The sequence below is a fragment of the Crotalus tigris genome, unplaced genomic scaffold (assembly GCF_016545835.1).
Source record: "Crotalus tigris isolate CLP2741 ecotype Arizona unplaced genomic scaffold, ASM1654583v1 scf7180000018005.443694, whole genome shotgun sequence".
Lineage (NCBI taxonomy): Eukaryota > Metazoa > Chordata > Lepidosauria > Squamata > Viperidae > Crotalus > Crotalus tigris.
The window spans coordinates 128,529-142,869 of record NW_024096769.1 but is presented as its reverse complement, the minus strand read 5'-3'; the positions used below and the strand labels follow the sequence as shown (position 1 = coordinate 142,869).

The window sequence follows — 14,341 nt, the reverse complement described above, 5'->3', positions numbered from 1 at the left end:
GATAGATTTGGTGATAATCATTCTTCAGCAAAGGAGCCTTCCATAGATTTATTAACTATCACAATGTCGTCTTATTTCCGGCATACAATCAAATTATTTTAATTATCTTATTATTTTCTACTTGTTATGATTTATTGGTAGTCAAGTGAGACACAATTCAGAAAATAAATATAAAATGTTTCATTACAGGTAGTCCTTTAGCAACCACATTTGTTAAGCAAAGCCTTTGCTAAGTGAAACAATGACTGTATTTATAATCTTCAAAAAAGCTACTTTTTCATTAGTATAGTAAGTGAATGGTCACTAAATGAGACAGTTGCTAAACAAAGATTACCCGTATGGCATTGTTTTAATTTACTGTAGGCTGATAGAGTTTTTGGATCTGCAATTCTGCCTGAATTCCAAGTTTTCTCAATTTTCACCTGCATGCTGAATTTTGGTCATTTATATAGTTGCCTGAAAACTAGTTCAGTGCTGGAGCTTTAGCCTAACTCATTTGGAGGGAATCTAAGTAATGGCCCTAAGTCAGGGGTATCAAACTGCCAGCCCATGGGCCGGATGCGTCACATGGAAGCCATGCCCACCCCAGCTCCGGCAAGGGGGAAAAAAGTTGCGATACATTGCAACACATCACGTGATGCGGCGAGTGTGACACCTCTGCTCTAAGTGTTTATATTCATTTTATGAGCAATTCTTCATAGGCTAAAATGAAGATGGATCACCTATATATCATGTGAAGTTTGAACAACTGAGTTGGAATATCAGTTTTTATATACTGCAGTCTTTTAATTGTACTTGAAATTCTAAGAAGAGATACTTTTGAATTTCCCTTTCTTCCCCCAATGCTAATACAACTTGATCAGTGTTAGATACTGCATAATTTGTTCTGAAGGAAACAGTTCTACCTTTGGCAAACCTCTAGGGAAAAAATAGCTAACTACAAAGAAGTACAGACTGAATACAGAGTTAATATATGAAAGTCTCAGTTGCTCTTGTGTAACAAATCTGATATACCAAATGATAAAAGAGTATTCAACTTTCTGTGACTAAATTTTAATTCAAATCTCTCAATATCTTGCTTTTGTTTAGATCATCAATTATGTATAGGTTCCTTATTTGAAGGTGTGATGATTGATAGAACAGATATATAACTGACAAATGCAGCAGTTATAAAGTCTTTATAAAGTATAGTTTCACTTTTGTAATACACTAAACATCTACTCTGTGTTCACACACTACACTGAATCACAAACTAGCCAACCACATTTTACCTTAATTTGTTGTAGGATTCCCAACCAGTATGATTAATTTATACTTAAGTAACTATAATTCTGTTACAGTAAACTGTTAATTCAGTAAGCCATGGTTAAATCAATAATGGGTAATGGGTGAATACATATTTTTCAAGAAGCTAAAAGCAAGATATGAAATTCAGCACTACAGTAAAATCCATATTTTTACAGAAACCTTTTTTTGTGGTCATTTGTAATCAGAAACAAATTGCTGCTTTTATTTCATTCCTCTTCATACCAGGCATCTAGGCCTTAGTCCTAAGCAAAAGTAATCAAAATGCAAGATAGAAAATATGCTTCAGATCTAGAAAATGAAGGCCACGTTCACCAGGGGGAAAAAAATGCAAACTTAAGGCAGCAGATCTTCCTGTAAAAGACAGCCAGTTCCCCTCGTCAACTGTTCAGACCTGTAAGTCCATTCTTTGTCTACAGTATTTACTCCAAACTGAATCTCATTACATCCAGCGGTTGACTCGTTTGGGCATCACAGAACAGAAACTTCCGTGGAATAGGAAGTAACTATGACAGTAAGACGACATCAGGGCTGCCGAATCGGTTCGTTGTGGAGGAGGCGGGGGATAGATTTGTTATTTGGACTAATGAAGAAGGGCGTGGGACGAGAAAGCAAAGCACTGCAGAAAAACGGCTAGGAGGAAAACTTCCCTTCTACTTGCCCACGGTGCAAACTCCCGCGGCTATAAATAGAACAGACTTGGACCTCTCTCGTAGGATTGGGGCTGACTTTTGACGGAGGCGGCCTGAGAGCGTCTTTTCCCTCCGAGCGGCCGCTAAGGAAGCCCGAGAATTCTCCTGCTCCACCTTAAGTCGCCAAGTGTAGGGAGACTACGGGAGGCAACAGCGCCTCCTTAAGCGGCTGCGGGTCCCGCTCGGGCGGTGTTGGAGGCGGCGGCGCGTGCGGCTGGGGGAAGGGGAGGGAGGAGCTCGCGCTGCCCGGACCAGCCCGCGCGCCGCCGCTTCCAGCAAGCAGCAGCGCCTGCCGGGTGGAGGGTCCAGTTCGCGCCGCGCGGACAAGGGCTGAGGCCAAGGCGGAGCGGCGCACGGGGGCAGCAAAGCCCCGGGGGAGGCGGCAACACTATGGCCGGCCCCCCGCCGCCGCCCCCGGGCCAGGAGGCGCCCCGCTACCAAGAGTGGATCTTAGACACCATCGACTCGCTGCGCTCTCGCAAGGCGCGCCCGGACCTGGAGCGCATCTGCCGCATGGTGCGCCGGCGGCACGGCCCGGAGCCGGAGCGCACCCGCGCCGAGCTGGAAAAGCTCATCCAGCAACGCGCCGTGCTCCGAGTCAGCTACAAGGGAAGCATCTCGTACCGCAACGCTGCGCGGGTCCAGCCTCCCCGGCGAGGTGGAGCGCCCGCCGCCAGTCCGGCGGCCCCGCAGCGCCCGGCCCGCACTTCCCCGCCCAGCGCTCCCGCCGCCACCGCGACGCCCCGGTCCTCCCAGCGTGCTGCGCCTCGCGCAGAGCCAGTCGCGCCGCCGCCGCCACCGCCGCCGCCGCCTCCGCCTCGTCGGACCGGACGGGAGCGACCGCCGCCGCCCGCAGCCCAAGAGGAATCCTCCCCCGTTAGTCTGCGAGAGATTGTGCGCTACTTGGGCGGGGACGGCGCCGCGCCGGGGGGCGGCCGAGTGACTCGAGGCCGAGCACAGGGGCTGCTTCAAGAGGAGAGGCTGGAAAGAACCCGCTTGGGTGGCGGCGGCGGCGGCGGTGGCGGCGGCAGCAGCAACAGCGTCGCTTTGCCCAGGGCGGAGAGAGGCGCGCAGGCCCGGGCCCCCAACGCCAGACCATACAGGAACAAGGTGAGGAGACGCCGGGGCGCGCTCTGGGGGATGGGTTGGCAACAGCGGGTGGCGATGGCTGTGTCTGGCGTGGGGCGAAGGGGACGCACCGGCTGAGAACAGGTGAGGCTCTCCAGGAAGGAAACGGACCGATTAGAGTGCGCGCGCAGGGGGGGTGCCCGAATGCTGGGGGGGAGGGGCGCCAGTGGGCGCCAGAAAGCAGCCAGTTTGGGGGCGGGCGGACGGCGCCCAACCCCCAGATGTTGTCAGTGGGCTCTCGTGCAGGTGTGCGTGTGTCTGGGAGGAAGAGTTGAGGGCAGCACCCAATCAAATCATGTCGCACTGGAGGGGGCGCTAGGATTGGTGCGTGGTTTTAAACGGGGCAGTATTCCCTCGTACACTGGCGAAGTATTTTGGCAAGGTTAGGAGACAGACGCTGGCTGGCTTTTGGCGCTCCGAGAACTTCAAGGTCGACTCTCGGGGGGGTGGGGGTGAGAAGGGGGGGCTGGCGGACGACAGTCTTCCGACATATGAGGGGGTTCTTTCTTAGCTCACCTGTGTGTGGTCCTTCCATAAGGTTAGTTTGCTGCCATTGGTGTACATTGGGCCCAGAACAGCGCCCCCTTCTAGCCCAACTCCAGTCGTACCAGGCTCCATCTAAACACAGAACAAAGAGTCAGCTTGTGCTTGACCTAAAGAATTTGGTAACCTCCAATAAAGTCTAGAGGTTGTGGGAGCAGTATTGAATGAATGCAAATATGGGTAAGCTGGAGGTGGGGAGGAAAATATCATGCAATGTGGGTCAGGAAGTAATCACTTCAGAAATGTTACCCAATTCAGTTAGCAGTCTTGTTAGCTGTTATCCAATTCAGTTAGCAGCAAGGAAGGATTAGCAATGGGGGGGGAGGGAAATCCGGCCCCCCTTTTTTCTTCTATTATTATTTTTGCAATCTTTAATTGATGAGAATGATCACAGATTTTCATAAAAGCTGCAGGTGGAAGATAGAGGTGGCAGTGATTTACTAGCATGAAATGCTCCCTGGATAAAAAGTTTCCTGTTCCTGCTTCAAGGAGCTTTTAATCACATTGCTAGAGCAGTGTTTAAGAAGTTTCCCAGCCCAGCACCACTTAGTTTGATTGCATCGACTGCCCTCAGAAATATCTGGGTGTATACAAGTGAGGGAAAGTGAAACAAAATGGCTCAGAAACAAACAGCTTGGGTTTGAGATATGAGATGTCTTAGCCAAAGTAATTAACACTGCAGTGATATGTCTCAAAAGTAGTTGTGCTTGTTTCCAGGTGATGACTGTACTTGCCTTCATGATGGGTGAAATCCCAATATGTCAGAAGAATGCCAAATTAAAATGTGTGTGCTGTTCTTCTTTATTCTCTGTGATATTAATAGAAGGCAGGGGAGGAGATCAAAGGTGAAGAAGACGAGGACGAAGAGGAAGAAGAGGATGAAGTCTCCACTATGTCTGAAGGCTCAGAAGTGGCACAAGATTTTGAGATCAGCAACTACAGCAGACCTGGGACAGGCCAGGTGAATGGTGACTGTAAGGACAGCAAGCACGGTGGGAAAGAGATCGCACCCAGCAGTGTCACCCCCAGAGACCTGCACTCCCTAGAGGAAACATCTTTGAACAAAGGATTGGAGCATTCTCAGCATGAAGGGAATGAGCAATGTCACACAAAGGCCTCTTGGCCTGGAGAAAGTGCCTGTCACCATCTGGGAGGCAGCAAGAAAGATGGCAGCGCCTATCAGCAGCCAGACAGAGCAGGTATGGGTTAGGCAGGAAGAAGTAGCAGAAGATGGGGAAGTAGCTGGCTAAACTTGACTTTTCTGGGAAACCTAATAGGCAGTAAGGCAAAAGATCTGAGATTGGGGGTCACTTAAACACTAATAATTCTGACATGGGTTGAATGATAATTCAATGTATTGCATGCTTGCATTGTGTGTCAGTGTATATGTGCAGATCTGCAATAAATATGGACGCTATCCTTTAATTCAGTTTTAAGAATTCTTAATTGGCATTCTAGAGTAGGTTGGAATTAGTTGGGGCAAGTGAAAGGGAAGAATATGGTTGGTGGCATTGGCTATCTTGGAAATTAAAATGTTCTTTTCATAATAACATTTTTCATTGTTTTTAAAGGACCCCAAACACGGTTTGGTCCCAATTCCAGTTATACTGATACAGAACAAGATCTACCCCTGTTTGTTTCTCTGCTTTTTCTCCAGTGTCACCAGCTGTTGCAGGGGCTGATCCCTCTGTGCCCTCATCTCCTGGGAGACCTGGCATCCAGGCAGATGGGAGACCATTCAGTTGTGTGTAAGTTTTGTGCAGATATCACAACCTGTTCTTCAGTTATGCCTGGTTTAACTATTGTAAAGAAAAAGTGGATATATTTGAACCTGTCTTCTGCTGCTATCACTTCTCTAGAAAAACAGCAGAGTTTTCAGTAATTAATGTAGGTTGAAAATATCTTTGGGATCTTGGACACCTTGGTCATATCTCACTTGCTCATTACTTTTATAATGGTCACTGCCACCACACATTGGCTGGTTCTAATGGTAACGGCAGCAAGGGTCTGATATGCCCTGATTTCGGAAGGGAAACCGTTGTATGAGAAGAAGATGGGCTGAAGAGGAGAAAGGCTATATAGACTCTTTGGCTACATGATGTTGCTAGAGGAAGTGAGACTTCTCTTCCTTTTAGATTGCAAAACAGGAGCTGTGGGGTTGAAATATCCACACTGGGGTTGTTTTGTTTGTTATCTTTAAAGTGTCACGCCATGCTAGAACTCTTGATATGGTGATTGCTTCCGGTTTTGGAAGCAATGACTAGCCTGACTTCAGTTCTCTGTGCCCTGGTCAGTCTGTTTTGTTGACCCTCTATACTGGACTGTCTTTGCTTGCTGTTCAGAAGTGGCATTTGATGCAAAGTCCAGCTGCAAACTTACCAAGCATGGCTGGATGTTAACAGTTGTAATGCACTTGTACTGTGCCAACTACTTTATACATTGCCTTTCAGATATCATTAGAGCTAAGGACTAGAATATTTGGCCACTCTGTCTCACATATACTTAACTTCATGTTGCCTCCTTTAGGCAGCACTAATGTAAGATGAAAAGTTGCGAGCAAAGAGGGTATCTTCAGTCATTCCCAGTTGTGGAACATGGACCCAAGAGAGATTTGCCTTAACAGCTGCTTTCAGCTTCAGGCCAATATTTTTGTTTTATATTCCCAATGTTTTTAAGGCCATTACATTTAGTTGTCAGTTTTGTGATACTCTTACAATTTTCTGATGTGAGGTATTCTATTTTCTTAATGTTTACTTTAAATTATAATCTCTCCTGATAGTGTGATTGAAAAATAAAATAAAGCGTGTGTATTAAATTGGTGCATTTTTCTATGTCTGCAGTGGATGCTTTAAGGCAGATTTAAACTGCCACAGAAAGATGCTGTACAATTCACTTGTGATGAATTCCTTCGGTGCAGTCTGAGTGTACATGCACATGTGAACAGTATCCCTGATCCGGTGCTGATGAGGAATCCCAGGCTTCTCCTGATGGTGGAGAAAAAGCCGTGCAAGGCCTCTGATCTCAATGTCACTTTCTCTCCCCTCCTCCAGTTCGGTGAAAGAGAAGCCTTCTGACCCTGTGGAATGGACTGTCGGTGACGTTGTGGATTATTTCACAGAAGCTGGGTTTGCTGAGCAAGCTTCGGCCTTTCAGGAGCAGGTGAGAACCCCAAGAAGAGGGATTGGGGGATTACACTTCAGCTAAAGTCTTATGAAAGTCTTGGCCTCTCATTGTGATGGAGAATATGCTGGAACTCTTTCCAGAGTTTAGGTCCCATTTGACTGGGAAAATTGCTTTAAAAATCTGGGTAAAGGTACATCCAGACTTTAGTTGTTCTATGGCTTTCTTTCATGTAGTGCGGTGGTTCTCAACCTTTTCAATGCCACGACCCCCAACCGGTCATAAGTCAAGGACTACTCAACCGGTTGTAAGTCGAGGACTACTCTACTGATGCAGCACCATTTGCAGAATGGGACTTTTGGCGGCTCAGCAGGGCAGAGACAGCCTGGACAATTCCTATTGGCTTTTGAAAGCCAATAGAATTAGACTCTATTCAAGAGAGTCTATTCTATTGGCTTTCAAAAGCCAATAGAATAAAAGGGAGTAGCACAGCTAAGGAAAAGGGGGGGAAAATGGCGGACTGCGTTGTTTGGCGACCCCCGTGAAATGGTCGTTTGACCCCAAATGGGGTCCCGACCCACAGGTTGAGAACCACTGATGTAGTGCTTCTGCCTGTTCCCTACCCTTGTGATTCTCAATGCCATCCAGTCTCTCAGTATTTCAAGAGAATAACCTGCTTAAAAGTAAATCACTGGTTTATCTCAGTAACCATATATGTCTTTTATGTCTTTTTTTTTTTTAATCCTTTTGAAATTCGGTAAAAGTGGGATGAGAAAGCGGCCACTCCCTGGATGGAGGCCCCGTTGTCATTTGTGGTCCTCCTTTTCATGACTGGTTTTCTTGAGCTCAGGCTGTGACAAGTTTTGGGTAGCTCTCACTAAAACATGTTTTCAGAGAGAGAGATTCAGAGAGATTTTGCACCTCCTGATGACCATCCACAATTATGCTCCCTAATTCTTTACTATGATCTATGCTCTTTGTTAGATAGCCTTTTGTTGGCTTCTTCAAAAACACAAATTTCAGTTTGCAATAAAGGCTTGTAAAAAGCTTTGTGCTTTCTGAAAGCTTAGATCTTTGAGATCTTATTTCCGTCTCGCCTTTAGGTACTGGGCAATTAAACCATTTTGATGCCTAGGAATCATAGGTGCACATTTGAATTCCATTTTGACAAGCCCAGTAGAACTGATTATTGAATTTTACTTCCACACTGGTAAACTCTGCCAGCACACCTGGGGTGCCTGGTTACTTTAAGAGGGTAGGAATACGAAGAGAAGGACAAGGGGGGGACATGATAGCAGTATTCCAATACCTCAGGGGCTGCCATAAAGAAGAGGGAATTAAGCTATTTTCCAAAGCACCTGAAGGCAGGACAAGAAGCAACGGGTGGAAACTAATCAAGGAGAGAAGCAACCTAGAACTAAGGAGAAACTTCCTGACAGTGAGAACAATTAATCAGTGGAACAGCTTGCCTCCAGAAGCAGTAAATGCTCCAACACTGGAAGTTTTTAAGAAGAGACTGGACAGCCATTTGTCCGAAATGGTGTAGGGTTTCCTGCCCGAGCAGGGGGTTGGACTAGATGACCTCCAAGGTCCCTTTCAACTTTACTATTATTATTATTATAATAGAATGGGAAGCACTGACAAGCAGCTAGGAAGTGTATTGGGCCCCACTTACCTGCCTTACTTTATCTAATGGTGGGTTGTGGCCAAGCCAGTTCAGTTGGGTTGGTTGTTTTTGGTTTTATTATAAATACGTTTGAAATTAGCAAGTGAATAAAAGGTAAATACAGGTAAAGTTTTCATCTAGCAACCGTTTGTAGTTAATGACAGAGATAAAAGTACCATTAATTAAGATTGCATTGACAATCTTAGCAGGTCTGTAAAGCAAAGGAAACTTGAAATAAGATCATAAGCAGAGTCATAGTTTTGCTTTATTTAACGAAAGAGGTACTTGTCCCACGGATGGTCACTAAAGAAGGATATAAAAATCTAATAAAAAATACCTATATATTGAGAGAGTAACTGCAGCCATATCTATTTCTAGAACACATTTTCTTTAGTACAGTGTTTCTCAACCTTGACAATTTTAAGGTGTGTGGACTTCAACTCCCAGAATTCCACAGCCAGCAATGCTGGCTGTGGAATTCTGGGAGTTGAAGTCCACACGCCTTAAAATTGTCAAGGTTGAGAAACACTGCAAGTTTAGTAGATTTCCTGTGCTAAGCAAAGTAATGGACTAGATGTCTTAAAAAGCCCCTTCCCAATTAGGCGGTGGGGATTCTGTAATGGCTCTTCTCGGCTCACAGACTGGTGAGAGATAGGCATATGAGCAGTGCACGTGTGTATGTATGCATGCATGGATATATGCCTCAATGTTGCTTTAATCAACCATACTTGGAACTCTTTTCCTGCCTTATAGAAAGGAAGAAACCTCTTCTTGGCATGCTGCTGTGCACTAATCTCATGATGTTCTGTTTTTGTGTATCCCTCCCCCTCCCTAGGAGATTGATGGGAAATCTCTGCTGCTGATGCAGCGCACTGATGTGCTTACTGGCCTCTCTATTCGCCTGGGACCGGCCCTCAAGATCTACGAGTATCACATCAAGGTCCTCCAGCAGTGCCACTTTGAAGAAGACGAGGGCGACTCCTTCATGGGCTGAGGAGAACGGGGCCACGCTAGTGAGGGGGAGGGAGAGAACAGGGACTCTGTCAACGCTACTGTCTCAGCCATTTCAGCCTTCCTTTGCCTCTGTGAAAACAAGACAACGTTGGGAAGGGCAAGGGCTTGGACCATACCTGGTGAGAGGAGGGAGGCAGAAATGACCCAGCTTTCGTGGCTTCCTTATCCCGGTTATCTGGTGATCCAAAAGACTGGGTTCAGAGGGCTAAAAGCTCGCTTTCTTCTCTCATCTTGCCTGTCTGACCCGACCCCAAGCTTTTCACTCACCATAGTGCATTGTCTGTTGGGGGGGGGGGAGAGAAAGATGAGGCAATGTGGTTTTCCTCCTTTTCCCAATCTTCACCTGAGCTGAAATGATTTATGCTTCAGCAGCACCCAAATGGCTTCTCCCTTCCCTCTCTCCAACAGTAGCATTGGATAGCCCTGATTGCCCCTTCTTTCGATGATAGGCAAGAAAAAAAGCTTGCTGGAGGTGCCAGGAGGTTTTAATCAAATAGCTTTTTATTCTCTTTTCTGTTCAGGTAGCCTTTTCTTCCAATTTTCATGGTTGTTGCCCAGAGTCAATTGCTTTTTATTATTTTTTTTTCTTCCCCATTTTTTAAAAATATAAATATTTAAACTGAAAAAACGATTTAGTATTCCCAGATACCTTAGCCCTCTGCAAAGGGTAATGGAACCAGCTGAAATGACTGTATGTTTAAAGGGCAAAAATGTGCAAGAGGGCTCCAGATTTTGGGTTCTGCTCTATGGAGAAGTGTCACCTGGTAATCAAGTTTTGGAAGAAAAAAGAAAGCAAGTGGGGGTAGATTATCTTCTGTCTAGTCCATAGATGGGAATAGACTTGAAGGGTTCCACCTTAATTTTCAGTATTGTAATCCGTGGGATGAAAGCGCGGTAACCTTTACATAATCACCAAAAAGTCTAAAATAAATGTAGGATTTATAGATGGGCTCTTTCCAGTGGGCAGAGAGTTATAACTGTGTGCTTGCGTGTGTATGTATGTATTTTCATTAGCAGTGAGTTTTCTTACATAAGGACTATATAAGTAGACCATACCACCAATATTAATGCTTTGGGGACATAGAAAAGGATAGGGAATGAAATTGGCCAGAACCATTTTTTTTCTCTATCAAACACCCAGGGGATGGCTTTCCTATCCTTAGGACTGGCCTCTTCCTGTTTAAGCAGGATAAATCCTAAAAGATTGCAATGCCAATATTAAGAAATTATCCTTGGTAAACTTGTAAAAATCAGGTGATGGAGGTATTCCGGTGGGCACATTATACAACATTTCAGATTCTCAATGGTTTTGAAGACATATTGTACTTAATGTTGGCCAGGAAACATCTGTTTCACAATTGAAAGTCAGTTTCAGTTTTGCATTAAAAACAATGGGAACTTCATAGAGGATGCAGACAACTCTTTAGAATAGGATCTTAGATTGTATACAGAACAACATTTCCAAAACTCATTGGAGAATCACGACAGATCACTTCAAATGGTGTAAATTAGAAATGTAAAGGGGATCTTACTGAAAGTGAGAAAAATTTATATCTACTCTGTTTAGTTGTGCATTAGGAACAGAAAACTACATAATTGCAAAGAGAGAAGGAAACTTCAATTTCACTACCAGGAAGAATGCAGATATGAGCACACTGAATTTTATGTTCTCAACATTTCCCTTCGACCCACGAGGGCTAGAAACTTATACTTTGAACTTTGATAACAGAGGTTCTTGATGTTTTAGCACAGAAGTGCCTCAGGGGCTTACATACTGGCTACACATTGCTCTCTATTGCACTAGGCCCTATTTTTTTGTCCAGAGCTGGGAATAAAAAACCAAATTTTTTAAGTTCTAACAAGTCTTAACCCCTTGTATTTTGTCTATCAAACTTGCTGTGCAAGAAGTAATACACAATACAGTGTAGGAAACAGTGGCCGATCCAGCAGGAGCTGGAGTGGCTTTTGATCCTGCTCACTCCTTTTGGTAATAGATACGGAGCTCTTGGTTCACTCTTAACTCATTCCAGGCACAATGAAAGAATCTGCAAAAGGTAAATTAAAAAAAATATATATACAGCTGACTCACTATAGTGATCTGAAAGCTCAGTGAGGCCAAATTGGAATGAGTATTGTACTGGGGTATCTTAAACGTTTAAGGAGCAGCTTAAGGCATAACTTTGCAATGAAAGAGCAAAAAGCTTTGTGTTGATACATTCATGAATTTTTCTCAGACTTAAGACTATGTAAATACGATCATCATATATTGATAACAGTTCACTTTTTAAAATATGTATGTGTGCATATATATACACATAAACATATATATGTATACATATACATATATGTGTATATATATATATATAGATGATAAATGACTTCATAGTTTCATCATGTGCCCAGATCATAATGTAAAAAATCTTGAAAAATGTGAAATGATAAGTTCAATGAATTGTGAGTTGGGCACATGTTGATTTTTCTCACTCATTTCACTGACTTTTTTCACAGGGAAACTACTTTATGATGTATGCAAATTTCCATTATAGCACCTTTGAAGACAGTAATCACTAGTAGACAATTTTAAATGTTTTGGATTTTATCTGCTCAAAAACTTATGAAGAATGCAACCTTCATAAGTCTCAGGTCAGCACAATTGCATCCAAACTATTTTAATTTCAGGGTAATGCTAAAAGAGGTATTTGGGAAGTGGTGGTTGGATGGTTGTCATCTTTGATATGTGAATCCTGGCTATCATGGTTGAATGTGACTACTCATAATGAAGCCACAATGCCATCCAAGCTCACATTCCTACACAAAAGTGGATGGTGGCTCTTTAGGAACATGAATCTAGCAAACTGCATCTGTGTTTAAGATTAATTTCTGAATAAGATATTCCATGTGCTGGAATTGGCTGATTTCAGGACCATCTATCATTTGTTGCATTTTCCCCCTCTCCCCCCCCCCCAGATAATCTCAGGTTTAGTAGAATTTATTCCCACGTAGACAGACATGGATCTGGTCTTAAGTAGTTTTTATCTCCAGTTCATCTGGGTGTTCCTGTTAAGTGTCCAACTTTGGTTCCACCTAAAAAAAACCCCATCTTTTATCTAAATTTCTGATGCTGGTGCGCATTGTGTATAAATACAGAACTGGCAGAAGTTATTCCAATTAATATAATGGTGTATTTACTTTTTATTTATTTTGGACATATATTAACTGACTTGGGGGTTTTATGAGATGTCCCTGCACCATGCTATACCTTGTTACAAAAAGAGTTAAGTAGCCAACTTGATAAAAGAGTTATCCTTTTTTTCTGTTGGAAAGGTGAAAGCATTGCAACTTTTTATTGAACTGGAGAAGGACAAAAATAGTTAATTCTATGTGAGATAGAAAAAATGGACATTTCCCTCCCAAATTACTCAGGGGCATCTAATTGTAATGAGGGACAATCAGTACTGTTCAAAACTATCTTACCACAAGGTACAATGAATTGGTGGAATTTTCTTTCCTAAAATGCACCACCTTTAGAGAGACTAGAATTCTCCCTTGTTGTTCGCCCAATAATTTAAAGGAATTCCCAACTAAGAAGAAGATTTGTCATTACTGGATGTTGTGGGTGAGGTGGGAGATTGTCTTGGAGCACTTGCCTGCAAAAATAGGATGCTGATGTGGGCATATCTATGATATATTCCAGCAGAACTCTATTATGTTCCTTTTCATTACTCTATTTTTCAGCATGGACAATAATAGGGTTGATGCCATCTCTTGCAAAGATTTCCAATAAATACCTTTGCTGTGCCTCAAAAGGTAAACTCCACTTCAAACATATAATTCATTTCTCAGCTTTCAACTTATGTCATATGCCTGTCAAGCTTCCAAAGGAAGCTTCAGGTGTAGGGTTGTGTTTGTAGCCATCTTGTGAAATTGCCTTCTAGTGTCTGGACAGTACCTTGGGTAATATGACCCCCTTGGAGTGAAATAAACTTTTTGGTTTATGAGGATTCATAAGCAGCCAAATATAGCAACAATCTTCCTTAATAGAACCTGACTTATAATTCATGGACTAAAGATAGATGTAGTCTTCCTGAACCAAACTTTCTGGGTATCTCAGCTCAGAATTAATAGTGCTCAATCTTGATTTTAGTGAGAAAAAAGGCAAGGAATAGGGAAACATGATACAATTTCCTATTTTGCTATAGCAGCGTTTCTCAACCTTGACCATTTTAAGGCATGTGGACTTCAACTCCCAGAATTCCACAGCTGGGAGTTGAAGTCCACATGCCTTAAAATGGTCAAGGTTGAGAAACACTGTGCTATAGAGAGCTTTTCCCTGACAATACTTATTGATTAAAAGGCTATGTAAGCATGCATAGCATATTACATGCTTTAAAGCAGAGGTCCCCAACCTTTTGGGCACCAGCGACTGATTCTGTGGACACAGGTTTTTCCGCGGACCAGAGGGGGTGTGGTTTTGTGTGCTGCCTTCATCCCATGGATGGGGCTTTGCTTGTTTGTGCAGCCCGGATGCTGGCATGCTGCAGCCTGGTACTGGTCCACGGACCAGGGGTTGGGGACCCCTGCTTTAAAAAATACATTTTGGAAATAAAGCACAAAATTAGAAGTAGAACATGCAAAAATACTTACGTTTTGCAAGCTATATGTGAATATCCCCTATTGTTCGATTTACATATACAGGAGGCTGAAAACTATTCTAGGTCCCAGACAGCAAAGGTTTACTACAATATAGTTTAGTGCAGGAAAGTGGATAGCAAAGATCAGAACATTTCAGTATAAATAGTCTATAAATGGAAGTCTGCCCATTAGAGTCAAAAGTTGTGATCGTTGTAAAGCAGTTTGCCCCTGTCACCAACCC

At 43.6% G+C, this 14,341-nt stretch overlaps 1 protein-coding gene across 1 annotated transcript; it reads left to right on the top strand.

Moving 5' to 3' along the window:
• Window positions 1–2,209: 2,209 nt before the first annotated feature.
• Window positions 2,210–12,784, top strand: SAMD1 (sterile alpha motif domain containing 1). Its single transcript, XM_039346536.1, has 5 exons — window positions 2,210–3,107; window positions 4,492–4,867; window positions 5,326–5,416; window positions 6,719–6,827; window positions 9,290–12,784. The coding sequence occupies exons 1-5, from the start codon at window positions 2,388–2,390 to the stop codon at window positions 9,446–9,448; spliced, it is 1,455 nt and encodes a 484-aa protein (XP_039202470.1). The 5' UTR covers window positions 2,210–2,387; the 3' UTR covers window positions 9,449–12,784.
• Window positions 12,785–14,341: the final 1,557 nt, after the last annotated feature.

Excerpts from the sequence above, each read along its gene's own strand:
- SAMD1 (XM_039346536.1), top strand. The coding sequence starts at position 2,388 with ATGGCCGGCCCCCCGCCGCCGCCCCCGGGCCAGGAGGCGCCCCGCTAC. Across the intron at positions 4,868-5,325 it reads TCAGCAGCCAGACAGAGCAG|TGTCACCAGCTGTTGCAGGG; the intron begins GTATGGGTTAGG and ends CTTTTTCTCCAG. Across the intron at positions 6,828-9,289 it reads CTTCGGCCTTTCAGGAGCAG|GAGATTGATGGGAAATCTCT; the intron begins GTGAGAACCCCA and ends CCCCCTCCCTAG.